Raw genomic sequence first — 27,987 nt, 5'->3', positions numbered from 1 at the left:
CAACATTCATCATTTAACTACCAGTTAATATTTAGCTTCATGTTACACGCTAACTTCATAATATTTCTAGATTTTGTTTAGGGTTTCATTCTATTTGTGTTTTTTTTTTTTTTTGTTGATAAGTTGGCACAGTATTTGGTTTATTTGTTTCTTTCGAAGTGGAAATCCAATAAACAAATATCATAAAGTGCAATTGCGTATAGGTTATTATATATATATATATATTGTGTATATGGCGATTATAATTTTCTATTTGTATTCAATTCTCTTTAATATCATATTCATGCTTTTACTTGTTTCAATTTCCGCACTCTTAACTTTCTGCCTGTTGACTGTTGCCTTTGGCGTGTTGCAATTTAATTGGAAAACTAAATGAAAAGCACACACACACACACACACATATCTGTTGTGTGTGTACTATTTGCACGCACTGTTTGTGAGTGTCAGATGCAATTAACATGCTTTATTCAGTTGAAATTTAATTAGCTGCGTCTTGTTGACATTTTATATGCGTTTTTCTTTTCTTTTTTTTTTTATATATATTTTTCATTTGGTTTTCGGTTAATCATCTGTAAATGGAAAATTGTATATAATTATTATTATTATTATTATGACAATTGTAATCGGCAGTGCATAAATATCATAACAATTTACAAATAATTTATTTAAATTTCTTATGTGCACTCACACACACGCACACGCACACATTCCGGCACACAAAGCCATCTTTTTGGTTCATAAAAAATTCATAGATCGATTTTTTTATTTGGCCTTAAATCACGCCTCGCTGACTGCGCCCCGAGGGCGAGAGTGAAAGGTTTTTTTCCAAATAATTTCCTTTATATATATATATTGCATAATTTATGATCTATTCGAGCTATACATGTGTGAACAAATGCATATTCCATAATTTATATATCTATTTAAAACGTATTCAAATGCTTTGGTCGGCGGCGCCCGAAAGTATGCTATGAAAAATAATGTGCCACAACAAAGGCCATGTCAAACGTATAATACCCTTTGAGCTAGGGCATATGCGAGTTAAGCGAATTGTTTGCATATTTTGGGCAAAAGTGACATTTTAATTAATTTAAATGCGAATTTCTTGTTAATAGTTGCGTGTTGATTTTAAGCTAACAATGTTAACTGGAATGTCAAACATATAAGACCTTAATCAAATATGCACACACACACACACACACACGCACACACATTGTAAGGTAAACTGTAGAAATTGTGGGCGAAACAGAAGACACAAATCAATTTGCATGAGGATTGAAACTTTGTAACTTGCCGCAACCAAACTTTGTTTTTCTATGTGTGTGTGTGCGTCTGTGTGTGTGTGCTGCTAGGTCTAGGACTGTCTTAAATTTGAAATTCAAATTTATGAAACTGCAGCAGTCAAGGCACCTAGATTTTCCCACACACACACAAACTAATATATGAGCATTTTTAGGGGCCACACACACCCACACACACACACACATGCGCACACACATTTGTGGCATTTGCTTGATGCCTTTACAATTAGATAGCATACTTTTTCGGGTCGGGTGTTCCCCACACGTCATAAAAACCTTTTTATGTGCTGCAAATTTTCGTGCATAGTCTGGCAACCCTGCCTCCGCCCTTGTGTCCATTCGCTCGTTGTAAGTCGTTCGGCTGGAATCAAGTTGTTAGCACAATTAGTGTGGGCGTGCCTGTGTCTGTGTGGGCGTGGTGGATGGGTGGAAGGGGGGGGGGGGCTTGTGGGCGTTAGCATGTTGCGGCTTTCATTATCGGCTACGTGCCTCATTTTGTTCATGAATGTTAAGTAAAATTAATTGCGTAGCCGCTGGCGCCAAAGTGTGCGAATTGTTGCCGCTTTGTTTGCTTATTTTAGATTAAAACAACAAAAACAAAAAACAACAGCAGAGCCGGAAAAGTTTTTGAATAATTTCATTAATATATTTTAGCAAAAATTGCCAGCGCGTGAGATATGCAAGCAATTTTCACACACACACACACACACACACGCACGGCTGCTTATTAAAATTTATAATTGGCTCGAAAAATGTATCAACAATTTTACTTTGTTTGTTTTTCGCGTTACCTTAGCCACGTTTTAGCCAGGGGCTTAATTAAGTGAACTACATCATTATGTGCATATTACAGGGTAGCACGTAGTCAGTCACTTGAATTTGTATTGCTTAGCCGAGCCGAGGCCAACATTTTTAATTATACTTTTTGGATATTGGCAAAAAGTTTGCACTTCGTAGCATATTGGTCAAACAAGCAATAATAAAATAATAATAATAAAAAAATAAAAAAAAAATTAAGGGCCAAGCGGTCGAGTTATAGCCAAGGCACCCAAAAAAAAACAGGTCAACAAAAATGTTGTACAATAAACTTTAATGAATTACAATTTGCACTGGCAATGGCAAGGCAGGGAGCAGGGACACAGGGGAGTGGGGGCGCCTGTAAATCCTTGAGCAAACAGCAACTGTAAAAAAAAAAAAAGCTGAAGCGAATGTAAAAGGAAATGAAAATATGTCGACGGAAATGAGCATTGACGCCGTCTCCGCTGCTGCTGCTGTGCCTGGCGGGGATTGGGGATTGGGCATTGGACTTGTGTTTCTGGTCAAGTCAAGTTGCCCGGACGCTGATTTTGCTCCAATAAGGCGAGTGGGGCATTAAGTTGCCGTTTCATCATTGTCAACAGTCGCAGTCGCAAACAATAAATATTGTAAACAATTTGTTCTGCGCCTGATGCCTGATGCTTAATGCCTGTGTGTGTGTGTGTGTGTGTGTGTGTGTAGAAATGCCAGTGCAAATATTTGAGCACGCCCAAAGAGGAAATAAGTTTCGAATGCGAAATCCGCAAAACCCTTCGTGCCCATAAATTATCATCATCAGCAAATGGCTGCGGCTGCGTTTACAATTTCCAATTGCCGCATTCCCAAATCCCCCTGCCAGCATCCCATCCACCACAGTGGCGTACACGTGGCCAATGTGGCATTAATTAAATCAAGCATCATTAAGCGGCTGTGGCACCAGTTACTGTGTGGGCGTGCCGCCTGTCTATCTGGTTGCATTCGAATTTACCGTCCGTCTAGCGGCACAGTGTGCACGCATTTAAATTGGCGAGCAATTTATCGATGTTTGCTTTTTCAATGAATATCGCTTATCGATACTTGTCTTTCCATTTTGCCGCTCTTTTGTGCCCGCTATCTCGCTCGCACGCACGATCGGCGCAAAGCGCATTTCGCTCGCTGCTTCTGCTTCTTCTTGCTTTTTTTTCTGCTCTCGCTTTTCAGTACGGTCTTAGCGCGCATTGTTTGTGAATGGCGGGAATAAGTCGCAATATCGAGTGTCTGTAGTGAAAAAGTGCAACAATTAATTGTCTTAGATTTGTATCCGCAACCACAGTGCATTCGGGTAATTGAAAAACCGCCCCCCCCCCCCCCCCCCCCAACACCAATCGCTACGCGGAATTTCATTTAGTGGAGTGCAATTTTATTTGTATTGCCTGTTGTTTTACCTAACTGGCCATTAAAGTGTGTGTTAAATGCTCAATTGGACTTTTAAAGCAAAGATGCCCCAACTTCCCATCGAGTCTCAGACTGCGCAAAGACACAAGTAAGTACTGTGTGAATTTGGAATGTAATTTCCAATCGAAAAAATGGCTTTATGCGGACATAAAATAATTTAAAGCAGCCATATACACACATACAGACATGCATATTAGACATACAAACATACATACATACATACGTGCATATGCATGGCCTTGAGACTGCTTAAAAATGCCCAAGCAGCATGGAACGGAAATTTGGGACTTTTTTTGTTTTTGGGACATTTACTTTAGCGCATATAAATTAAATGGCAACATACAAAAATTTTATTACATTCTTCTATTATGTGCTTTATATGCAAGTGCATTTTTCTTTAGCCAAAATGCATTGTCTTTGCTCTACGTCTGGCAGCTGGCCAAGTCCAGTAGCAGCAAAAGGCTAAGTGTGCGGCAAGGGGCAGGGGGGCACGAGGAGAGAGAAGCGCCAGATGCGCTTGTTGGTTAAAACAACAGAAAATGCACTTCGAAGAGGCTTTTTGTGTGTGGCTGGGGCCCACACACACTCTCCAACCAACTAGGGGACACACACAAGCACACACACACGCAGTGTGGCGCTGTGAGTGGCATTTTCTTTGGCTTAAATGGGCTTAACGTACACAATGTCTATTTATTGCGCCGCTTGTTGAGGCCATTTTTCACTAGCGAGGATTTTGCCACGCTCGAGCGCTTGAAATTTCATTTGCTAAATGTAATTCGATTTAAGTTTAAGGCATTCACCAGGCCACATTCGCCATTTGCTTTTAGCCATTTGTTTTTTGCCATTTGCTCTTGCGAATGGCAATGAATTTTTTATAGCACTTAGCTCATTGTAAAAGGGAAAATGCAGTAGACAAATATAAAATGCACATTTACTTTGCTTATTGTTTCTTAACATTAATAAACATTGTTTTAAGTGCGTGTTCTTTTATTTCTCATATAAATTTAATTTGGCTTGCGCAAAGCGCCTTAAAGCTGAATTGCATTACAATTAAGCGCAGCGAAAAGCTCAAAGCTCGATTAAGTTGATTGCAATTTTATGCATTTTTGTTGTTGCTGGTTTTGCCTTAATATCAATCTAGTTTGCCACTTCTAACTGATGGAAAATGTATTTGATTATTTTGTGCAATTTTTAAGCTTTCAGCTGAACTATTTGTGTATGGCCAAAATATTCGTTTGCCAGTGCAATTTCTCTGATTTGGCTGCTCTCAATTAAATTAAAAATTTGAAAATGGGTTTTATTTTTTTTAATGTTTTTTTTTTGCCAAAAAGCGCAGCACTAGCTTCAAGCACGGAGCATCAAATTGTTTTGCATATTGCTTTGTGGCGCCGCACAAATATGGAAATTGCACTTGTCCTTGTATCTGTGTGAAATCAAATTTGCCGAGGGGTGAGGGGGGCGAGGGTGAGGGTAGGGGATTGTAGCCAAAAAATGTTGCGCCAGCGCGTTCGTATACAACAATCGGCTAACAATCAACAACAACAATAGCAAAAACACACAAGTTGGCTAAAAGGAATAAACTGGTCCAGTTGGCCAAGTGGTTGGCATTGCCAGTGTTGCGGTAACTGCGCTGCCCATAACTGACCACGCCCACGCTCACGCCCCCACAGCGTGTCGGTCGAAAAGTGAAGCTTTGCCAACTCAGCAGGCATTTAGTTTTGTGCAAAATGCAATTTGCTGCATTTGTATAAAAACGCCATAGTTGTTGCTGTTGCTGTTGCTGCTGTTGCCTCTCATACTCTATAAAGTACTTATTAAGGGATATATGAATTTTGTGCGAAAGCGAGCAAAAGCTAGAAAAAGTACTCTGCAAATTATCATTAGCTTGCGCGCACAAAAGAGGGATACGTAAATTGTTTCAAATTAGTTGCGGATTTTGAAACTCAGCCTGGGTTTGAGCTGTGCAGCTGAAGTTGGCATGCTGTTAAATACTATAATTTTTCTATATACAGTTGTATGCGCAGAATTTTATTTTGCTAGTTTACAATAACATAAGCAAATATGGGTCTCAAATATCCTAGACATAGCTCAAAAGTTTCCAATGCCATAACTCGGTCAAATCTCATCCGATTTCCATAAGGTTTGTCTTTTTGTTCATGGTTTGGCCTCTAGATCAATTGTGCATCTAAATCTGACAACATAATTTTTGGTCCAAATTCATGTAAATATGGTACCCTCAAATATCGCATATAGACATAGGTCGAAATTTCCTAACCCCATAACTCGGTAAAAACTCAACCGATTTCCATAAGGTTTGTCTTTTTGTTCATGGTTTGGCCTATAGATCAATTGTGCATCTAAATCTGACAACATAATTTTCGGTCCAAATTCATGTAAATATGGTACCCTCAAATATCGCATATAGACATAGGTCGAAATTTCCTAACCCCATAACTCGGTCAAAACTCAACCGATTTCTATAAGGTTTGTCTTTTTGTTCATGGTTTGGCCTCTAGATCAATTGTGCATCTAAATCTGACAACATAATTTTTGGTCCAAATTCATGTAAATGTGGTACCCTCAAATATCGCATTTAGACATAGGTCGAAATTTCCTAACCCCATAACTCGGTCAAATCTCATCCGATTTCCATAAGGTTTGTCTTTTTGTTCATGGTTTGGCCTCTAGATCAATTGTGCATCTAAATCTGACAACATAATTTTTGGTCCAAATTCATGTAAATATGGTACCCTCAAATATCGCATATAGACATAGGTCGAAATTTCTTAACCCCATAACTCGGTCAAAACTCAACCGATTTCCATAACGTTTGTCTTTTTGTTCATGGTTTGGCCTCTAGATCAATTGTGCATCTAAATCTGACAACATAATTTTTGGTCCAAATTTATGTAAATGTGGTACCCTCAAATATCGCATTTAGACATAGGTCGAAATTTCCTAACCCCATAACTCGGTCAAAACTCAACCGATTTCCATAAGGTTTGTCTTTTTGTTCATGGTTTGGCCTCTAGATCGATTGTGCATCTAAATCTGACAACATAATTTTTGGTCCAAATTCATGTAAATATGGTACCCTCAAATATCGCATTTAGACATAGGTCGAAATTTCCTAACCCCATAACTCGGTCAAAACTCAACCGATTTCCATAAGGTTTGTCTTTTTGTTCATGGTTTGGCCTCTAGATCAATTGTGCATCTAAATCTGACACCATAATTTTTGGTCCAAATTCATGTAAATGTGGTACCCTCAAATATCGCATATAGACATAGGTCGAAATTTCCTAACCCCATAACTCGGTCAAAACTCAACCGATTTCCATAAGGTTTGTCTTTTTGTTCATGGTTTGGCCTCTAGATCAATTGTGCATCTAAATCTGACAACATAATTTTTGGTCCAAATTCATGTAAATGTGGTACCCTCAAATATCGCATATAGACATAGGTCGAAATTTCCTAACCCCATAACTCGGTCAAAACTCAACCGATTTCCATAAGGTTTGTCTTTTTGTTCATGGTTTGGCCTCTAGATCAATTGTGCATCTAAATCTGACAACATAATTTTTGGTCCCAATTCATGTAAATGTGGTACCCTCAAATATCGCATTTAGACATAGGTCGAAATTTCCTAACCACATAACTCGGTCAAAACTCAACCGATTTCCATAAGGTTTGTCTTTTTGTTCATGGTTTGGCCTCTAGATCAATTGTGCATCTAAATCTGACAGCATAATTTTTGGTCCAAATTCATGTAAATATGGTACCCTCAAATATCGCATATAGACATAGGTCGAAATTTCCTAACCCCATAACTCGGTCTAAACTCAACCGATTTCCATAAGGTTTGTCTTTTTGTTCATGGTTTGGCCTCTAGATCAATTGTGCATCTAAATCTGACAACATAATTTTTGGTCCAAATTCATGTAAATGTGGTACCCTCAAATATCGCATTTAGACATAGGTCGAAATTTCCTAACCCCATAACTCGGTCAAATCTCATCCGATTTCCATAAGGTTTGTCTTTTTGTTCATGGTTTGGCCTCTAGATCAATTGTGCATCTAAATCTGACAACATAATTTTTGGTCCAAATTCATGTAAATGTGGTACCCTCAAATATCGCATTTAGACATAGGTCGAAATTTCCTAACCCCATAACTCGGTCAAAATTCAACCGATTTCCATAAGGTTTGTCTTTTTGTTCATGGTTTGGCCTCTAGATCGATTGTGCATCTAAATCTGACAACATAATTTTTGGTCCAAATTCATGTAAATATGGTACCCTCAAATATCGCATTTAGACATAGGTCGAAATTTCCTAACCCCATAACTCGGTCAAAACTCAACCGATTTCCATAAGGTTTGTCTTTTTGCTCATGGTTTGGCCTCTAGATCAATTGTGCATCTAAATCTGACAACATAATTTTTGGTCCAAATTCATGTAAATGTGGTACCCTCAAATATCGCATATAGACATAGGTCGAAATTTCCTAACCCCATAACTCGGTCAAAACTCAACCGATTTCCATAAGGTTTGTCTTTTTGTTCATGGTTTGGCCTCTAGATCAATTGTGCATCTAAATCTGACAACATAATTTTTGGTCCAAATTCATGTAAATGTGGTACCCTCAAATATCGCATATAGACATAGGTCGAAATTTCCTAACCCCATAACTCGGTCAAAACTCAACCGATTTCCATAAGGTTTGTCTTTTTGTTCATGGTTTGGCCTCTAGATCAATTGTGCATCTAAATCTGACAACATAATTTTTGGTCCAAATTCATGTAAATGTGGTACCCTCAAATATCGCATTTAGACATAGGTCGAAATTTCCTAACCCCATAACTCGGTCAAAACTCAACCGATTTCCATAAGGTTTGTCTTTTTGTTCATGGTTTGGCCTCTAGATCAATTGTGCATCTAAATCTGACAGCATAATTTTTGGTCCAAATTCATGTAAATATGGTACCCTCAAATATCGCATATAGACATAGGTCGAAATTTCCTAACCCCATAACTCGGTCAAAACTCAACCGATTTCCATAAGGTTTGTCTTTTTGTTCATGGTTTGGCCTCTAGATCAATTGTGCATATAAATCTGACAACATAATTTTTGGTCCAAATTCATGTAAATATGGTACCCTCAAATATCGCATATAGACATAGGTCGAAATTTCCTAACCCCATAACTCGGTCAAAACTCAACCGATTTCCATAAGGTTTGTCTTTTTGTTCATGGTTTGGCCTCTAGATCAATTGTGCATCTAAATCTGACAACATAATTTTTGGTCCAAATTCATGTAAATGTGGTACCCTCAAATATCGCATATAGACATAGGTCGAAATTTCCTAACCCCATAACTCGGTCAAAACTCAACCGATTTCCATAAGGTTTGTCTTTTTGTTCATGGTTTGGCCTCTAGATCAATTGTGCATCTAAATCTGACAACATAATTTTTGGTCCAAATTCATGTAAATGTGGTACCCTCAAATATCGCATATAGACATAGGTCGAAATTTCCTAACCCCATAACTCGGTCAAAACTCAACAGATTTCCATAAGGTTTGTCTTTTTGTTCATGGTTTGGCCTCTAGATCAATTGTGCATCTAAATCTGACAACATAATTTTTGGTCCAAATTCATGTAAATGTGGTACCCTCAAATATCGCATTTAGACATAGGTCGAAATTTCCTAACCCCATAACTCGGTCAAAACTCAACCGATTTCCATAAGGTTTGTCTTTTTGTTCATGGTTTGGCCTCTAGATCAATTGTGCATCTAAATCTGACAGCATAATTTTTGGTCCAAATTCATGTAAATATGGTACCCTCAAATATCGCATATAGACATAGGTCGAAATTTCCTAACCCCATAACTCGGTCAAAACTCAACCGATTTCCATAAGGTTTGTCTTTTTGTTCATGGTTTGGCCTCTAGATCAATTGTGCATCTAAATCTGACAACATAATTTTTGGTCCAAATTCATGTAAATGTGGTACCCTCAAATATCGCATTTAGACATAGGTCGAAATTTCCTAACCCCATAACTCGGTCAAAATTCAACCGATTTCCATAAGGTTTGTCTTTTTGTTCATGGTTTGGCCTCTAGATCGATTGTGCATCTAAATCTGACAACATAATATTTGGTCCAAATTCATGTAAATATGGTACCCTCAAATATCGCATTTAGACATAGGTCGAAATTTCCTAACCCCATAACTCGGTCAAAACTCAACCGATTTCCATAAGGTTTGTCTTTTTGTTCATGGTTTGGCCTCTAGATCAATTGTGCATCTAAATCTGACAACATAATTTTTGGTCCAAATTCATGTAAATGTGGTACCCTCAAATATCGCATATAGACATAGGTCGAAATTTCCTAACCCCATAACTTGGTCAAAACTCAACCGATTTCCATAACGTTTGTCTTTTTGTTCATGGTTTGGCCTCTAGATCAATTGTGCATCTAAATCTGACAACATAATTTTTGGTCAAAATTCATGTAAATGTGGTACCCTCAAATATCGCATATAGACATAGGTGGAAATTTCCTAACCCCATAACTCGGTCAAAACTCAACCGATTTCCATAAGGTTTGTCTTTTTGTTCATGGTTTGGCCTCTAGATCAATTGTGCATCTAAATCTGACAACATAATTTTTGGTCCAAATTCATGTAAATGTGGTACCCTCAAATATCGCATTTAGACATAGGTCGAAATTTCCTAACCCCATAACTCGGTCAAAACTCAACCGATTTCCATAAGGTTTGTCTTTTTGTTCATGGTTTGGCCTCTAGATCAATTGTGCATCTAAATCTGACAGCATAATTTTTGGTCCAAATTCATGTAAATATGGTACACTCAAATATCGCATATAGACATAGGTCGAAATTTCCTAACCCCATAACTCGGTCAAAACTCAACCGATTTCCATAAGGTTTGTCTTTTTGTTCATGGTTTGGCCTCTAGATCAATTGTGCATATAAATCTGACAACATAATTTTTGGTCCAAATTCATGTAAATATGGTACCCTCAAATATCGCATATAGACATAGGTCGAAATTTCCTAACCCCATAACTCGGTCAAACTCAACCGATTTCCATAAGGTTTGTCTTTTTGTTCATGGTTTGGCCTCTAGATCAATTGTGCATCTAAATCTGACAACATAATTTTTGGTCCAAATTCATGTAAATGTGGTACCCTCAAATATCGCATATAGACATAGGTCGAAATTTCCTAACCCCATAGCTCGGTCAAAACTCAACCGATTTCCATAAGGTTTGTCTTTTTGTTCATGGTTTGGCCTCTAGATCAATTGTGCATCTAAATCTGACAACATAATTTTTGGTCCAAATTCATGTAATTGTGGTACCCTCAAATATCGCATATAGACATAGGTCGAAATTTCCTAACCCCATAACTCGGTCAAAACTCAACCGATTTCCATAAGGTTTGTCTTTTTGTTCATGGTTTGGCCTCTAGATCAATTGTGCATCTAAATCTGACAACATAATTTTTGGTCCAAATTCATGTAATTGTGGTACCCTCAAATATCGCATATAGACATAGGTCGAAATTTCCTAACCCCATAACTCGGTCAAAACTCAACCGATTTCCATAAGGTTTGTCTTTTTGTTCATGGTTTGGCCTCTAGATCAATTGTGCATATAAATCTGACAACATAATTTTTGGTCCAAATTCATGTAAATGTGGTACCCTCAAATATCGCATATAGACATAGGTCGAAATTTCCTAACCCCATAACTCGGTCAAAACTCAACCGATTTCCATAAGGTTTGTCTTTTTGTTCATGGTTTGGCCTCTAGATCAATTGTGCATCTAAATCTGACAACATAATTTTTGGTCCAAATTCATGTAAATGTGGTACCCTCAAATATCGCATATAGACATAGGTCGAAATTTCCTAACCCCATAACTCGGTCAAAACTCAACCGATTTCCATAAGGTTTGTCTTTTTGTTCATGGTTTGGCCTCTAGATCAATTGTGCATATAAATCTGACAACATAATTTTTGGTCCAAATTCATGTAAATGTGGTACCCTCAAATATCGCATATAGACATAGGTCGAAATTTCCTAACCCCATAACTCGGTCAAAACTCAACCGATTTCCATAAGGTTTGTCTTTTTGTTCATGGTTTGGCCTCTAGATCAATTGTGCATCTAAATCTGACAACATAATTTTTGGTCCAAATTCATGTAAATGTGGTACCCTCAAATATCGCATTTAGACATAGGTCGAAATTTCCTAACCCCATAACTCGGTCAAAACTCAACCGATTTCCATAAGGTTTGTCTTTTTGTTCATGGTTTGGCCTCTAGATCAATTGTGCATCTAAATCTGACAGCATAATTTTTGGTCCAAATTCATGTAAATGTGGTACCCTCAAATATCGCATATAGACATAGGTCGAAATTTCCTAACCCCATAACTCGGTCAAAACTCAACCGATTTCCATAAGGTTTGTCTTTTTGTTCATGGTTTGGCCTCTAGATCAATTGTGCATCTAAATCTGACAACATAATTTTTGGTCCAAATTCATGTAAATGTGGTACCCTCAAATATCGCATATAGACATAGGTCGAAATTTCCTAACCCCATAACTCGGTCAAAACTCAACAGATTTCCATAAGGTTTGTCTTTTTGTTCATGGTTTGGCCTCTAGATCAATTGTGCATCTAAATCTGACAGCATAATTTTTGGTCCAAATTCATGTAAATATGGTACCCTCAAATATCGCATATAGACATAGGTCGAAATTTCCTAACCCCATAACTCGGTCAAAACTCAACCGATTTCCATAAGGTTTGTCTTTTTGTTCATGGTTTGGCCTCTAGATCAATTGTGCATCTAAATCTGACAGCATAATTTTTGGTCCAAATTCATGTAAATATGGTACCCTCAAATATCGCATATAGACATAGGTCGAAATTTCCTAACCCCATAACTCGGTCAAAACTCAACCGATTTCCATAAGGTTTGTCTTTTTGTTCATGGTTTGGCCTCTAGATCAATTGTGCATCTAAATCTGACAACATAATTTTTGGTCCAAATTCATGTAAATGTGGTACCCTCAAATATCGCATTTAGACATAGGTCGAAATTTCCTAACCCCATAACTCGGTCAAAATTCAACCGATTTCCATAAGGTTTGTCTTTTTGTTCATGGTTTGGCCTCTAGATCGATTGTGCATCTAAATCTGACAACATAATATTTGGTCCAAATTCATGTAAATATGGTACCCTCAAATATCGCATTTAGACATAGGTCGAAATTTCCTAACCCCATAACTCGGTCAAAACTCAACCGATTTCCATAAGGTTTGTCTTTTTGTTCATGGTTTGGCCTCTAGATCAATTGTGCATCTAAATCTGACAACATAATTTTTGGTCCAAATTCATGTAAATGTGGTACCCTCAAATATCGCATATAGACATAGGTCGAAATTTCCTAACCCCATAACTTGGTCAAAACTCAACCGATTTCCATAAGGTTTGTCTTTTTGTTCATGGTTTGGCCTCTAGATCAATTGTGCATCTAAATCTGACAACATAATTTTTGGTCCAAATTCATGTAAATGTGGTACCCTCAAATATCGCATATAGACATAGGTGGAAATTTCCTAACCCCATAACTCGGTCAAAACTCAACCGATTTCCATAAGGTTTGTCTTTTTGTTCATGGTTTGGCCTCTAGATCAATTGTGCATCTAAATCTGACAACATAATTTTTGGTCCAAATTCATGTAAATGTGGTACCCTCAAATATCGCATTTAGACATAGGTCGAAATTTCCTAACCCCATAACTCGGTCAAAACTCAACCGATTTCCATAAGGTTTGTCTTTTTGTTCATGGTTTGGCCTCTAGATCAATTATGCATCTAAATCTGACAGCATAATTTTTGGTCCAAATTCATGTAAATATGGTACACTCAAATATCGCATATAGACATAGGTCGAAATTTCCTAACCCCATAACTCGGTCAAAACTCAACCGATTTCCATAAGGTTTGTCTTTTTGTTCATGGTTTGGCCGCTAGATCAATTGTGCATATAAATCTGACAACATAATTTTTGGTCCAAATTCATGTAAATATGGTACCCTCAAATATCGCATATAGACATAGGTCGAAATTTCCTAACCCCATAACTCGGTCAAAACTCAACCGATTTCCATAAGGTTTGTCTTTTTGTTCATGGTTTGGCCTGTAGATCAATTGTGCATCTAAATCTGACAACATAATTTTTGGTCCAAATTCATGTAAATGTGGTACCCTCAAATATCGCATATAGACATAGGTCGAAATTTCCTAACCCCATAACTCGGTCAAAACTTAACCGATTTCCATAAGGTTTGTCTTTTTGTTCATGGTTTGGCCTCTAGATCAATTGTGCATCTAAATCTGACAACATAATTTTTGGTCCAAATTCATGTAATTGTGGTACCCTCAAATATCGCATATAGACATAGGTCGAAATTTCCTAACCCCATAACTCGGTCAAAACTCAACCGATTTCCATAAGGTTTGTCTTTTTGTTCATGGTTTGGCCTCTAGATCAATTGTGCATCTAAATCTGACAACATAATTTTTGGTCCAAATTCATGTAATTGTGGTACCCTCAAATATCGCATATAGACATAGGTCGAAATTTCCTAACCCCATAACTCGGTCAAAACTCAACCGATTTCCATAAGGTTTGTCTTTTTGTTCATGGTTTGGCCTCTAGATCAATTGTGCATCTAAATCTGACAACATAATTTTTGGTCCAAATTCATGTAAATATGGTACCCTCAAATATCGCATATAGACATAGGTCGAAATTTCCTAACCCCAAAACTCGGTCAAAACTCAACCGATTTCCATAAGGTTTGTCTTTTTGTTCATGGTTTGGCCTCTAGATCAATTGTGCATCTAAATCTGACAACATAATTTTTGGTCCAAATTCATGTAAAAACGGTACCCTCAAATATCCCATATAGACATAGTGCGAAGCTTCCCACTTCCATAACTCGGTCAAATCTCATCCGATTTTGATTTGGCATCTAAATTGAAATGGAGGCTGGTATTGTGTTGCACACACTTCTTGCTGATGTTCATAAGAACACAAAAATGAATTTTGAATTAAACAATGTGTTGAAGTTAAAATTAGCGCAGCCCTGAAGGCTGAAGTGGGAGTGTAGACTGGTATGGTGTTACAGGTTCTCAAGTGTATGCTATGCAAAAGTAAAGCGAAATTGAAATTTGAAAATATAATGATGGCAGCCAGGTTGAGCTCTGAACTGTTTTACAATGGAATTTGTAAATTGTTTTAAATTAGTTCAAGGTTTAAAGCTCAGGTTGGATTGCACAAATGCTGCTTACAACCTGCGATGCAGTCTAGTATGCTGTTAAGTATAGCAAAACTTTTGCTATGCATTTCAGTGTGAGTGAAACAAAAGTGAAACCAGAAACATGACTTTCTATGCTAACGCTCTTTTGTTGACCATATTTGCTAAAGGATTATGGCTTAAAGTATTTTGGCATGCAAAAGGCGCACACACACACACACACGCACACACACACTTAACACCCACCTTAATTTACGTAAATGGCTTCGCTTGCTGTTCGGCATCCAATAAACTTAAATCGTTGAATGTTGAACAATTTTCCAGCACTTGGCTGCTGGTTGCATTAATTAAATCAAAATCTATGGCCAAGCGTTGTTCAGACTTCGACATCCACTCGGATCCGGACTCCTGCGACTCTGATGGGCCGTCAACTTTGCTGCAATTCTGTTGGCAATCAACTGCATAGCACAGCTCCAACTGCTGCTCCTGTTCCGAGTCTCGCTCCCGTTGCCCCTCCGCCTGTGTCATGGCTGACTGATTAGTGTGGCCGGCCGGGAGCAGCATCTGCTCTTCGTAGCCGTAGCCATAGTCGTATTCATCGTCGTACTCATCCATCAGTGATTGCTCCGAGTAGCTCTCGTCATCATCATCGGCGCAATCAAAGTACCCGCTCTGTGGGTTGTAATACTTGTTTAGTTTTGTGGGTCCAGGGGTGCCCCTCTCTCTAACGCCTTCTCAACTCTGAAAATACGCACCTGGCAGTCCAAGCAACGGCAATTATCACAGAGGCTGCAGCTCAGTCCTAGTATCTCCGCCGCCTCCTGGTACAGCTCATAGCTGGAGGACCTGTTGGCTTGTTTATAACTCTCCAGCTTCCGTTCGCCTGCACCGCGTTCCTGTTGTTGCGTGTAGTTGGCCAACTTGTTGTTGTTGTCATTATGCATGCTCCAATTGTTCAATTTATTTTGCTGTTGTTCTGCTCCAACTCCAGCTCCAGCTCCCACGCCTGCTGCCTCTTGACTGTTGTTGTTGTTGTTGTTGCTGTTGTGATTTTTCATGTTGCTGTTGTTATCCTTGCCGGCTGAGTGAGCTGCAAATGATGATGCGGCCGCTGCGTGGGGATCCGCCCCATTGCTGTTGGCCCTGAAATGAAAAGTTTACTCGTCCTGTATTTAGCTTTTGGTTGACTAAACTAAACGCCCAATGCACAAATGAACAGGAACCAGGAGCAGGCAACACAGGAAGCGTATCCACTAAAGGGGCGGCAATAGTGGGCCAGGATATGGGCTAGGACGCAGATGAGAGATGAGTGAGAGAGAGGTATGCAAATTGAAATAAAACGTAGCACATTATTCAGCGCGCTTTAATTTAAGCCTAAGCTGTAGTCGCTTTAAAGAACTTAAAGCTGGGGAAAATGCGCTTTTCGACAATTTAATTTTTAGGGAACAGAAGTCTCTACTTAGGAGGTGAAGAAGTTAGAATTGTACAGAAGTGATGAGAGGCATCTTTAATGCATAAGTTTTCTGTTAAAGGTACATTTAAATATACGAGTATACGAAAAAAGTATGAAAAGTATGAGTATATTTATGAATATCAGAAAAAGGAAGACAAACTACAAAAAATACCGCATTCCGATCGGATAGAGTATTTTTTATTTAAACAGTATTTTTGTTCAGTGTGCAATGGGATGTTATCTAATGTGATATATACATTTCAGGGTTGCCATCTAATGTATTGTGTACATTTTGGGGTTGTCATCTAATGTGATGCATGCATTTCTGGGCTAACATCAAATGTGATGCATGCATTTCTGGGCTGACATCTAATGTGACGTGCACATTTCAGGGCTGCCATCTAATGTGCTGTATATCTTTCAGGGTTGCCACACAGTTGGCAGCTGTTAAACTATGCGTACTGCAACTGAAAGTTTCCGAAAGATCCTGCTATCCACCCTTCCACCTGGGCCTTTTGGTTGGCACCAGCTGCAGTGGAGGCCATTAAGAAAAGAGTCGCCTGTCCTTGCGCTGAGAGCCGCTTATCAGTTCTTGGCAGGGGGGAGGGGGCGTTATGGGGCTGCGACGCAAAAATGCAAAATAGTTGCAAACTGAGCGACAAACTTTTTTTTTTTTTTTAATTCAAAGAAAATGTTTCGCAAAGTTATCTTGGCACACTTGAAGCAACTTGATGGAGTTGTCGCCAAGCGCTGTGACCCTTTCAGCTCCTCCCCGCCCGCCCCTCACGCATAACAGACCTGATGAATGGTGCAGCGAATTCTCTTGTAATCAACTGTAAAAAACGGGGCAAAGGAAAAGGCCGAGTGCATTTCCCTGCAGACGGCTCGTTCTAATTAAAGTCGCTAATAAATCAAAGGAACTTTGGTGCTTCAAGTGCCCCGCGACCATGCCCACCTTCCTCCTCCGCCCCGTTGCACCGCGCTCGGTTGCAACTAATGAAATATTCAACGCTTTGAACTTTGACATAATTACTAGGCTAGGACTCGTGAGCTCTGTGAGGAAGTTGGCGCAAATTATTATTGGGCTCCTTTGTGTTTGTCAGCAAATGTTACAAGTGTAAAATGGGCCGGGGGGTTGGGGCGGAGGAGGGGTGGTAAAGGGTAGTGGCTGCTGGCAAAATGCAAGTTTCGCGTTAACTTTTATTTTTGTGCAGCCACGCCCACAAATCCCCGGCAGCCCGTTAGCTATTGAAATATGATTATTGCACTTCAATATTGTGTGCAGGCAGCCAAACTGCTGCTGCTGTTGCTGTTGCAAGTTTCAAGCTGCAACATGTGTGTGGCATGCATTTTAATCAACTTTATGATGCCAGGCAGGCGAAATACCCCACACTCTCCATTCCCCCTACTATCGGGTATGGACCCTATTGGCACGTTAAGCGCTCCACCGACTTTCTGTTAGCGCGTTAATTTTTCAATTTCGCAAATGGCTGAGCCAACTAAACGACTATGCCCTGTACAGGCCACCTTATCCCCTCCCATACACTTGACACACACCCTCTCACGCCCCTCGTCGTACAGAAAGTTAGTCCGTGCTAAGCGCTGATGATCAAAACTTATGACTTCATGAACAATGCAACAAAACTGGCACTGGCCAAACAAGGGACGGGGTGAGTCGAGGCTGTGCGGGGCTATGCGAAGTAGTCAGTGCCACATCGTGGACAGCTAATTGAATGCGTTTAAACAGCCGCTGGGCACTGTGGTAGCCAGCACAGAAAACAAGTTAGCGCCAAGTTGAGCTCATTTTGCGGCGTGACTGTCATAAAGATGCGTCCTTCCCCTCCCCAGGGCACCGAACGTGTTGATGACTTTGTCTACTCTTCAAAACATTCAAATAAATAATAAATCGAGAGATAAAACTAAATATTTATGGAGCATTTTATGCGTGCAGTCGAAAAAAATCTAATCAAATCGAGGGTATTAGCAATAAATATTAGATTAAGCCTGAGTACGTGTATTTAGTGTTAAACAGCAGCCACTTAAAATCTTGTTCAACACTATTGAATGCTAAAAAAGCTCATTTTGGTTTTAAACGGAAAGTTCGACTCTGCCTTGTACTACAAATTACTAAAGAGAGCTTTAAAGCACAAGCTTTAAGCTGGTTTCGACTGCTTACAATAAAGCGCACTTAAAGCTCATAGCCCAAGAATGTAGCTTCCAACTTGGTAGCATGTCTCAAATTCTTAATCTTCAATCAAATGTTTTTACAGATATATGAAATCTGTCTTTAATTTACAATTAAATCTCTATAGACATAAATGAAATCCATCTGCATGCGTTCAAGACTTTGCATTTATCGATAATCCCTAATTAAAACAATCCCTAATTTCGATAATCTCCGTTATCGATAATCCCTCATTTCGATCATCTCTTTGATCGATAATTCCTCAATTTGAGAATCTCTTATTTCTATAATGCCTTTTTTCGACAACCTCTCTTTTCGATTATCCTTCCTTTCGGTATGCTCTCATTTCGATAATTTCTCATTTCGATAATATCTTATTACGATAATTTCGCATTTATATTATCTCCCACTTCGATATTTCCTTTCCTATCGATTACATGATTTCGCGTTAAATCCTCTGCTTTCGATTGCTGCAATCGTTCGAGCCAGTCAATACTGTCTCTAATAAGATTTTTATTTAGCCTTCGCTTTGGCCAAGTCTCATATCTGCGTGGCCAACTTAATGACAAAGTTGTTGTCATGCCAGCGCATACTTTGTTGGTGGACCTGGCGCCTGAGGTGGGCGGCAGAAAGCAACTCGCCAAATTCCGTTGGTCCAATAAACTTGTGCTCCCCCTCCTATAAAAAAAGTTGCCCACAATTTTAGCACCGCAATATGCCTTATAACATTTATGAGAATTTATAAGTTTTGCCACAGAGTAGTGCAGGAGAGGAGACTGCGGGTGGGTGAGGCGGGGGGTGGTGCTGTGGCAAGTACCTACCTGCTGGGCTGCTGTGTGGCACCGCAAGCTTCCGCCTCATCCGGTGTCAGCTGCTGCTGCTGCTGGTTGCTGCGCCATTTCTCTTCTTCGAGAATTTTCAAAAACTTTGTCTTCTTGGCAATAAGCGTTGATTTGACATTGGTGCATTTCTTCCTGTTGGCCACGGCGCCAAGCAACGGAAGTGCACCTGCTGCTGTTGCCACACCGTTTCCACTTCCACATCCACTTTTACATCCACATCCACATCCACTCCCATTTCCATTTCCAATGGCAGTTCCATTTGCAGCGTCCTCGTGCGCAACGCAGCGGCATCTATGCGAGGCTGTTGCTGACAGGCAGCTATTGTTATGGCTCCCGACTGGGCAATTGTTGTTGTTGTTAGTGTTGCTGTGGCCCTGCTGCTGATTTCTGTGGCTGACATTTTGGCAGTTGTCGCCAATGGATCCGCCGCCACCGACTGTGACGTTGCAATTGAACAATTTCTGCAGCGCTGCCGTTGCCGGTGAACACATTGCGGTTGACATTGATGTAGCGACCGGATTTACGTAGCTAGTTGTTGTTGTTGTTGCTGCTGCTGCTGGGTTTGCTATTGTTGATGTGGCTGTTGCTGCCGTTGCTGCCGCTGCTGACGAGTTGCCGTTGGCTGTGCCAAAAGTTTTGAATTTATGCTGCAAACTGCAGGCGGCACTTGAACAACTTGCCCCAATTGAATTGCTGGCTGTCCTGCTGCCGCTGCTGCTGCTGCCATTCATTTCACGCCCTGTTGCTGCCAACGCATGTGCGCCAAACTCCTGCAAAAAATCGACACTTGACCAACCGATTTGACCCTAAAGATTTTCTGAAAAAAACTTACACCATATGTTGGATTGTAGCCGGCATTGAGCACGTAAATCGAGTTCTGATTGCTGCATTGATAAACCATATCGTCCATTGTTTGAGCTGTTTTACGAAATAAATTACAAAATTATCGAATTAATTGGCATGACAATAAATAAAGAAATATTTCTTGCATTTCAATTTAACGGCTTAGTAATTCCAGGAAAATATTAAGACGCTAAAATAAGCACTTAAACTGTGAGATAAAACTCTTTGCTTTGCTCTACTAAAAACAGCGGAAACCTCTGGGAAATCATGTGTTTGTTCTTCGAGAACTCATTTTAATGTTCAATAATTTTAAAAGCATTCCCAAAAGCTCATATGAAGCGCTTTCTTTAAAAATATTTTTTTTTACTGTGCTCTTAATCTTTAAACAAGTTTTTTGTCATTCAAAAGTGCTGGAATTGCTTTTCATTTCTCATCCAAATCGCCATCTGTCCAAAATGCTCCCTAAAGCTTTTCTCAATATATTTTATTTAACCGAAAAAACTTAATAAAGTACGTTATTTTAAATAAGCCAAAGAAAAACCATAAAAAAGTGTTTACTGTAAGAAACATAATATATCTTTGTGTTTCAGTAAACTCTCTCCCGTAAAAACTCCAAACATAAATTCGCCTTTCGAATGGGCCACATGCAACATGCTTTGTCTGTTTACAAAATAGTTGTCTTCCTTTCACATTTCACTTTAAGCTTCACGGAGTTTTCAAGCTGACTTTTCAGTTAAATTTTTCATTGAAGATTCATGTGCTTATTTAATAATTTCAAATGTTGTAGCCTACTTTTGTGGGCGCCACAAACTGAAAATTCGTTTAATATGCGCGCAAATAATAAAAGTATGCAAATTTCTGTTGCCCTCAATTATACATTGATTCTGATGCCGCATGCTGCATGGGAACGCCTGCTGTTCGCTCATTTCAACTTTTCAAGAGGCAAGCAAAAATAATAATAATAAAAATAAAAGAAAATTCATTTAAATTCTGATTGATGGAAATACGTTCAAGCAGCTACAGTTGCGTTTTGTTGTTGTGCTCGCTGTTGTTGTTAATGTTGTTGTTATTTAATATTACCCGCTGAACTTTCAATAAATTTCGTCTCGTTAATATCGGAGGAATTTCTTAAAAATCTCCACTGCTTCGCCTGCTGTTCCTGCTGCCGTTTGCCCTGATTTTTCAGCTGTTTTAGATGCTGTATGGAAAGTGTTGATTGCTCTTGAGCTGCTGATGCGGCGCGTTCTAGTTGTCGTTGTCGGTGTTGTTGTTGCTGCTGTTGTTGGTAATGTCCGGATGGCAGTTCGTGTTGCTGGTAATCAAAGCTGCAATTACCGCCGTACACGTCCAATTGAAGCGGAAATTTATGCGGCTGTTGTAGCGTGTAAACGCCAGCATCGACAGCGCCGGCGTCTTTTTGCTGCTTCCTTCTTCTGTTTTTGTTGTTGCTGTTGCTGTTGCTGTTGCTGCTGTTGTTGTTGTTGTTGTGGGAGCCAAACCAGCTCGTTAGCCACAAGGATTGTATGTCTGTAGCAAAGAGAAGATAGAGTGTGAGAGCTTAGAGAGCATTCGCACCATATTGAGCAAAATAAGCAAGTTTTTGTGAAAATGTTGCCTTAGATTTGTTTAATGCACACGCTGAGCATTTCGTTTTATACTTTGTTATCGCTTTTTTTGTTGTTGTTGTTGTTATTGTTGTTGTTATTCTTCGTTTTCTTGTTATTTGTTGCCGCTCGAGTCCACACGCATAAGGACTTTTTGTTATTCATATTACTTGGCTGGCTTTCAACTTGTGCGTGTGTGTAACAAGTATATCGACTTGGGTATACCCTAGGTGCTACTATGTGCTTCTATGGAGCCTCTACATTCCTTAAACACTTTACTCTACTCTGAACAAGCACTGGAGACTGTTCCATGAACACAGTTGTCAGCTTGAGTAAAGCAAAGTTGTGCTAAATTAGCTTCAGCTTTCAAAAATCTGTATAATTTCTTATTCAACCCTGTTATCACTATTACTCAACACTGGTCGATTTGCTGCCAATAATTACTTGGAGCTCTGAGCAAAATATAAACCTAATCACTTTGTTTTTTTTTTTTTGCTTTTTCTAGCAAGCTGAAAACTAACTTTAGTTATTAAAATCTAGTAAATTTGCTCTTTCCAGAGTTGCTTAACTACATACTGTTACTCAACACTGTTATTGCAAACCTTGCAGTTAGTTTGCTGCTACTCAACACTGTATTTGTATTAGCATACCTTATTGTTTGGCTACTGTTACTTAGCACTATTTTCGTCATAGCATGCCTGGTAGCTTGTATACTTTTGGTCCACACTGATTTAGCACACCTTGCTGTATGGCTGCTGTTCCTTAACACTGCTTGATTGACCATTTTTATTTAAATTATAAATTATTCAGATAATCGCAACATTTTGTATGTCCCTTAAATGCACTTCAGGTTAAAGCAACCCTTTGATAAAATATAATTTACTGAGCATCTGAAACCCGAAGAAGAGAAATGCGTCGTCCTCCTCGTCCGGTCATGATACAATTTCGTTCATTGAAATGAAGAGCAGCCGGTTGCGGCTCATTCATTTCGCTTGTTACTAGCTCCATTAAAAACCGCTCCAGTACATTTTCCCCCTTTTTTTTTTTTGTGTTATTTAGGCAGAAAGTCGGCTTGAATGTTATCTCGTTTTGCTCCAACCAGGCCGAGCACTAACAATGGCCAAAAAAAAGCGACGAATTTGTTTTGTGGCACGCAAAATAATCAAAAATAATCCTTTTTTCACTTTTTTTTTCCCCTGTATCTGTGTGTGGTTGTGAGTTTCTGTTTTGTTTGTTTTTGTTTGGGGCTAGGCTGGGCTTAGTTATGGATGCCATTGTTGGTTTTTTGGGTTCCATCATTTCGTTAAGCTCGCTGATTGTTTTCATGCCCAGATATGGTCCGAAATTGCTTTTAACAATTGTGCGGCGTATACGTAATATTTGTGCTTAACAGCTGACAACCATTCCATGCAAGTCAACAAATTAATGGAATACCCACCATCTCACAATTATCCTGCAGGACAATTTGTATGCAAAATCATGTGCCCAAATTGCTGTTCGGCTATTCTTTCAGGCATATACAACGCGAGAATACAGTTCACATAAATTCCATGTACACGGAACGGTGGCTACGCCCCGCAAGTGTTTCCATTCATCACAATGTCACAGCAGTTGACCCCGGCCCCTGAATTGCCCTCTGCCCCGTTGAAGCCAACCAGCGAAATCTTTGTGATGTGCTGTCATTAATCGCAGCTAAACCTCCATAAGACATGAGGCGGGCTTCGCTTCGAACTGTGGCAAAACTAATACGTCTTAAAGGCAAACGTACACATACATTGCTCAAAATGTGTAGAAACTTTTTTAACTTAAATGGCATTTTCGTGGCGATAAATGTTCTTAAATTTGTATTCTGCTTTGGAATTCTGCTAGATAGTACTACCAAGTGCAAGGTCTCTGGTTCAAACTCAGGAACTCTTTTCTATAGTTATATGTGTAGTTGTTCATAAAATAAAATACCCTTCCCTTCAAGTTAGGACCATCAAGCGGAAATTCGCTGGTTCTAATCCATGTCTACTGCATGTAATAATTCTATTTACAAAAAAAGACAAAACAAGAAATTAACAATTAATAAATTTAAATGAATGAATGTTAACAGCAATATGATGTACGCCTTATAAAGGGATCTGTTCTGTAACATTTAAAAGTATTTTTACTCGTTAGATTTTCTCGCAGTGTATGTCAGTATTACACACATCAACGAAACAGCTATTAATGGAAGGTGTCATTGTTGTCATCCGTTGTTGATATGTGTGTGTGTGTGTGTCTGTGTTTGGCTTTGTGGGTGGGCTTGTGCGTATGTGTGAGTTGGTATTTGTATTTGTATTTTATTTATTTTTTATTTTGTTTGTCTCCCTGTTAAAGGTGCTCGTTGAGCATTTCTAATGAGCGGCAATAAAGCAAATGTGGCAGGTGACATACATCAAACAATTTGCACATTATAATTGTTGACACGCATCGCCTCGCATGTCGGGATGCCCAGAGAAGCCCTCAGCACAGCTCTCCATGATGATATGTGTCATTAGTAGGGTAGCAGGTGGGGCAGGAGTTTCTCCCTCCCCTCCCGTCTGGCTTTTATTTTATTTTTGCTTTTGGTTTATTTTATTTATTTGGGGCGCGACTGTGTGTATCCTGTGTGCCTGATGCTAATAATAAGACTTGTATTTATTTTGGGATTTGCGTAAAATGACCGAGCAGAAGGCAAAAAACAGGCCAAGCGAAACACAATAAGCGCTTTATGGGGTCGACTTTCTGGGTCGTGCCCCGCGTCCCGTTGCCCCTTCGGCGAATCGCTGCCAGTGAAGCGTGGCATATTTGTCATAATCAGCGCTTAGGCATAAATTTGAATGAGTGTGCACACACGAACCCACACACACACAAACACAGCAGAGTGCTATCATACATCTGCCAGTCACACACCACATGTGCGCTAGTGTGTGTGTGCGTGTGTGTTGAGCCTGGTATGTGACTGTGATTTGTGACTCAAACTGTCCAGCTAACTAACGACTAGTTGTCTGAGGCTCGCAGTCAGAAAAACTAGGCCAGCAAAAGTCAATTTGCAGTTAACTGCATTACCAAAACCATTTGAGAATTATAAGCGAATATACGTTTAGCTCGCCTAGGGAGATTCCGACGAAAATTGGGTTTTTGTATGTCCGCCTGGTTAAGTCTGGCAAGAACAATTGGAAAGCTTAAAGCGTGAACTCAATTTCAATATATGCTCGCCTATATCGAAGCCCCCAAGTCGAGACCAATACCATTTGAGAATTTTAAGCGAAATTGCGCTTAGCTCGCCCAGAGACATTCCGACGTAAATTGGGTTTTTGTATTGCCGGCTGGTTAAGTCTAGCAAGAACAATTGTTCGTTTAAAGCGTGAGTTCAATGTCGATATATTCACAAAATGGTCGCCTATATCAAAGCCCGCCCAAACCCGTCAACGGGGCTCGAAGCCTCGAGCCACTGACCGTGACAGCGTTTTGTGGAGGGCATCGCGAAAAACGCTTTATCGCCAGCGCCGGCAGGCAAATATTTGTCAGACAAATTTCAAAATGCTGCAGGCGAAACGGAAAATCGAATGAGGCACAAGAGAGCGCGAGGAACTGGAGGGCAATACGTCGGACTCTGTGGCAGTATGTGGTGGTATGTGGCACAGTCATGTCGATATATGCTGTGGGAGGCCCACTGGCGACTGGTCATAAATTTTATGCGGGCATAAAAAATGTTTTCGATTTGCTTCGATGCTCGCATAAATTGAAAGGTCACGTATTCACAGGTGTGTCTCCAGGCAAGGGAAAGGGCCTCTCTCGTTACCCACTCCTCGAGGCGGCCAACGAATCAATAACCGACTCTCAACATATATGTTTCACTATAAATTTAGATTTTAATATTTTAATGCAGATGTGTTTTTTTGGGCTTGCATTTTAATTTATTGCATGCAAAGGATTTTCCGGCTTCATAACAACTAAAAAACAAGTCAGAAAAGCTTGCATCGAGTCGAGTGCTGGGAAATACTCAGTACATTGGTAGGGTATACTTGGCTAGCTTCAAATAAAGTTTTCGATACAAGAATCTTCTTTTAGTGTCTACAGATATATGTTATAGCAGTCAGATGTGAATAGGACTTTGCGTATTTGTAGAGATCATAGTAAAACTTCAATATGCCGAATATTCTCAAGATATCTACAAAATTCTCGACCAATCATTCCTATGACAGCTATATGATATAGTAGTCCGATGTTGCCAAGATGTTGTCTGTACAATATGAGAAGATATTTGAGTTATGAATAGCATTTGCTATACTTGAGAATACCTTCTGCTACCACTTCAATAGCTGCTAGGGTATTAAAAAAACAATATGTGGTCAATCATTTTTGTGCGTTTGCGTTTAGCTTTTGTTTTCCATCATAAATTTCGTAGTCAAAACCCATATAAACATTTAAAATCAGCATTTTGGCATGCGCCGTTCTTTGTGCTTTTGTTTCCATGCGATATTAGAACGATATAAAATCGAGAAAATTGCCACAAGAGCCATAAATTAATATTCAAAACAAACACACACATCTGTAGTTATTTCTGGTGCTGTGCGTGCAAAAGGATTTGCCCATTATGCAGTTGGTAAGGCTTTTATTGCGCGATTATCAACGAAATATATATGCATGTACATACATAGATATATATTCATTTTTTTTTTTGGCATTCCAATAAGCAGTTATTCAAAGCGGATTTGGAGTACGTGAACGTTGCCAAGCGGCATCCTTTGGTCAGCTGCTATTTTGTTTTATTTCACAGCGCGCCACTCGGCGTATACGTAATGTGCTTATAAACGGCATAAGAACTGCGCTTGATTCACAGTCTCACAGCGTAAACGGCTTAAACGAGTGCCACATCGAGTTGCATAAAAAAGAGTCAAGAATGGGCATTGAAATAGCTCGCATTTTGATAAGTCATTTGCAATGAAAATCAGGTCGTGAGCAGCTTATGCCTTCAAGAAGCAAAAGCAAAACTACAAATATTTTACAGCTCGTACGAGTCTAGAGGCGCCCCAGCTGGGAACTCTAAGCAATAACTTACTTAAGGTTATGAAACGCGCCAAATAACCAACATATTTTATTTACTCGAACGGGTCGCAGATACTTGGCCCGAGTCCTTCATATACGATGCTTAGAAGCTAACCTATGCCTGGCGCCCGAGCAGGGACTCCGGGCAATAAATTGGGTTAGCTTGAATTTTAGTTAGAAATAACAAATATAGAAAAACAGCAACAGCTCTTAAATACTTTAAACGAGCTCAAATTTTGGCACACTTGTAATGAAAATCTAACAAACAAATTATCCAAGTTCTTGTTGAAGAGCTTTAGCAAGAAGTAAAGTGTGGGGGCAGCTCTCGAAATGTGTGGCATTTTTGTTTAAAGGGCAGCTGGCACTCGAAAGGAGATAAACATTATTTAAGAAATATGCCAAGTGCGTGTTTATACATAAAAGCACACACACACACACAAACATGCACACAAACCACTTAGCCAGAGGGTAAAATTTACATGAAGCTAAGCAAATGTTTGCGCTGTCGCATGGTTTGTTGTTGTCCGTGTGATTGTTGTTGTTGCTGCTGTGTGGTTATGTTGTTGTTGTTCATTCGTATTGAAGAGCAGTTATTAGTCGCAATTAATTAAAGCAAAATATTTCGACTAATTGGTAGAAATGCCACAGAGCAGCATTTGCTTTGATGCGATATTTGATTTGGCCAGAGCCAGGAGCAAGGCAAGCGCCGCCAGCTGATAAAAGCGCATATCAGCAAATGTGGTTGGAGAGCGACTGCTTGGCTGCCTGCGAGCCGCACTTAACGAGCAGCCTTGAGGGCCAGTTCACTTTCAAGTCTTGCGGCACTTGAATTCTAATGGAAATGGCACATAAAACAGAAAGCATGGCAAAAAAAAAAGAAAAGACGAACTGAGAAAAAACGCAGAAACAGAAAAAGAAATAGAAGAAACCCAGACACAAACAGAGAAAACCGAAAACATCAGGACAACGAGCATGGCCAATTCCGAAGACCTGAGGACCTGAGGACAACGTGCGACAGCCGGCAGGACATGGATATGGACATTGTGACCGACCGCCCGATAGCAGGACACGGCGATGAAGTGTACAAAAAAAAAAAAGAAAAA

The 27,987-nt window shown here is 39.6% G+C and overlaps 1 protein-coding gene across 1 annotated transcript; it reads right to left on the bottom strand.

Annotated features, from left to right (window-relative positions):
• Nucleotides 1-49: 49 nt before the first annotated feature.
• Nucleotides 50-27,926, bottom strand: LOC6627090 (probable WRKY transcription factor protein 1). Its single transcript, XM_032435785.2, has 7 exons — nt 27,875-27,926; nt 21,306-21,752; nt 20,215-20,300; nt 19,362-20,152; nt 15,658-16,045; nt 15,149-15,574; nt 50-569 (listed from the first exon to the last, which is right to left on the bottom strand). The coding sequence occupies exons 1-6, from the start codon at nt 27,924-27,926 to the stop codon at nt 15,155-15,157; spliced, it is 2,184 nt and encodes a 727-aa protein (XP_032291676.1). The 3' UTR covers nt 50-569; nt 15,149-15,154.
• Between the last annotated feature and the right edge of the window lie 61 nt (nt 27,927-27,987).

This window comes from Drosophila virilis, chromosome 5 (assembly GCF_030788295.1).
Source record: "Drosophila virilis strain 15010-1051.87 chromosome 5, Dvir_AGI_RSII-ME, whole genome shotgun sequence".
NCBI lineage: Eukaryota > Metazoa > Arthropoda > Insecta > Diptera > Drosophilidae > Drosophila > Drosophila virilis.
The sequence above is the reverse complement of the archived record's forward strand: the minus strand, read 5'-3'. Positions and strand labels throughout refer to the sequence as shown.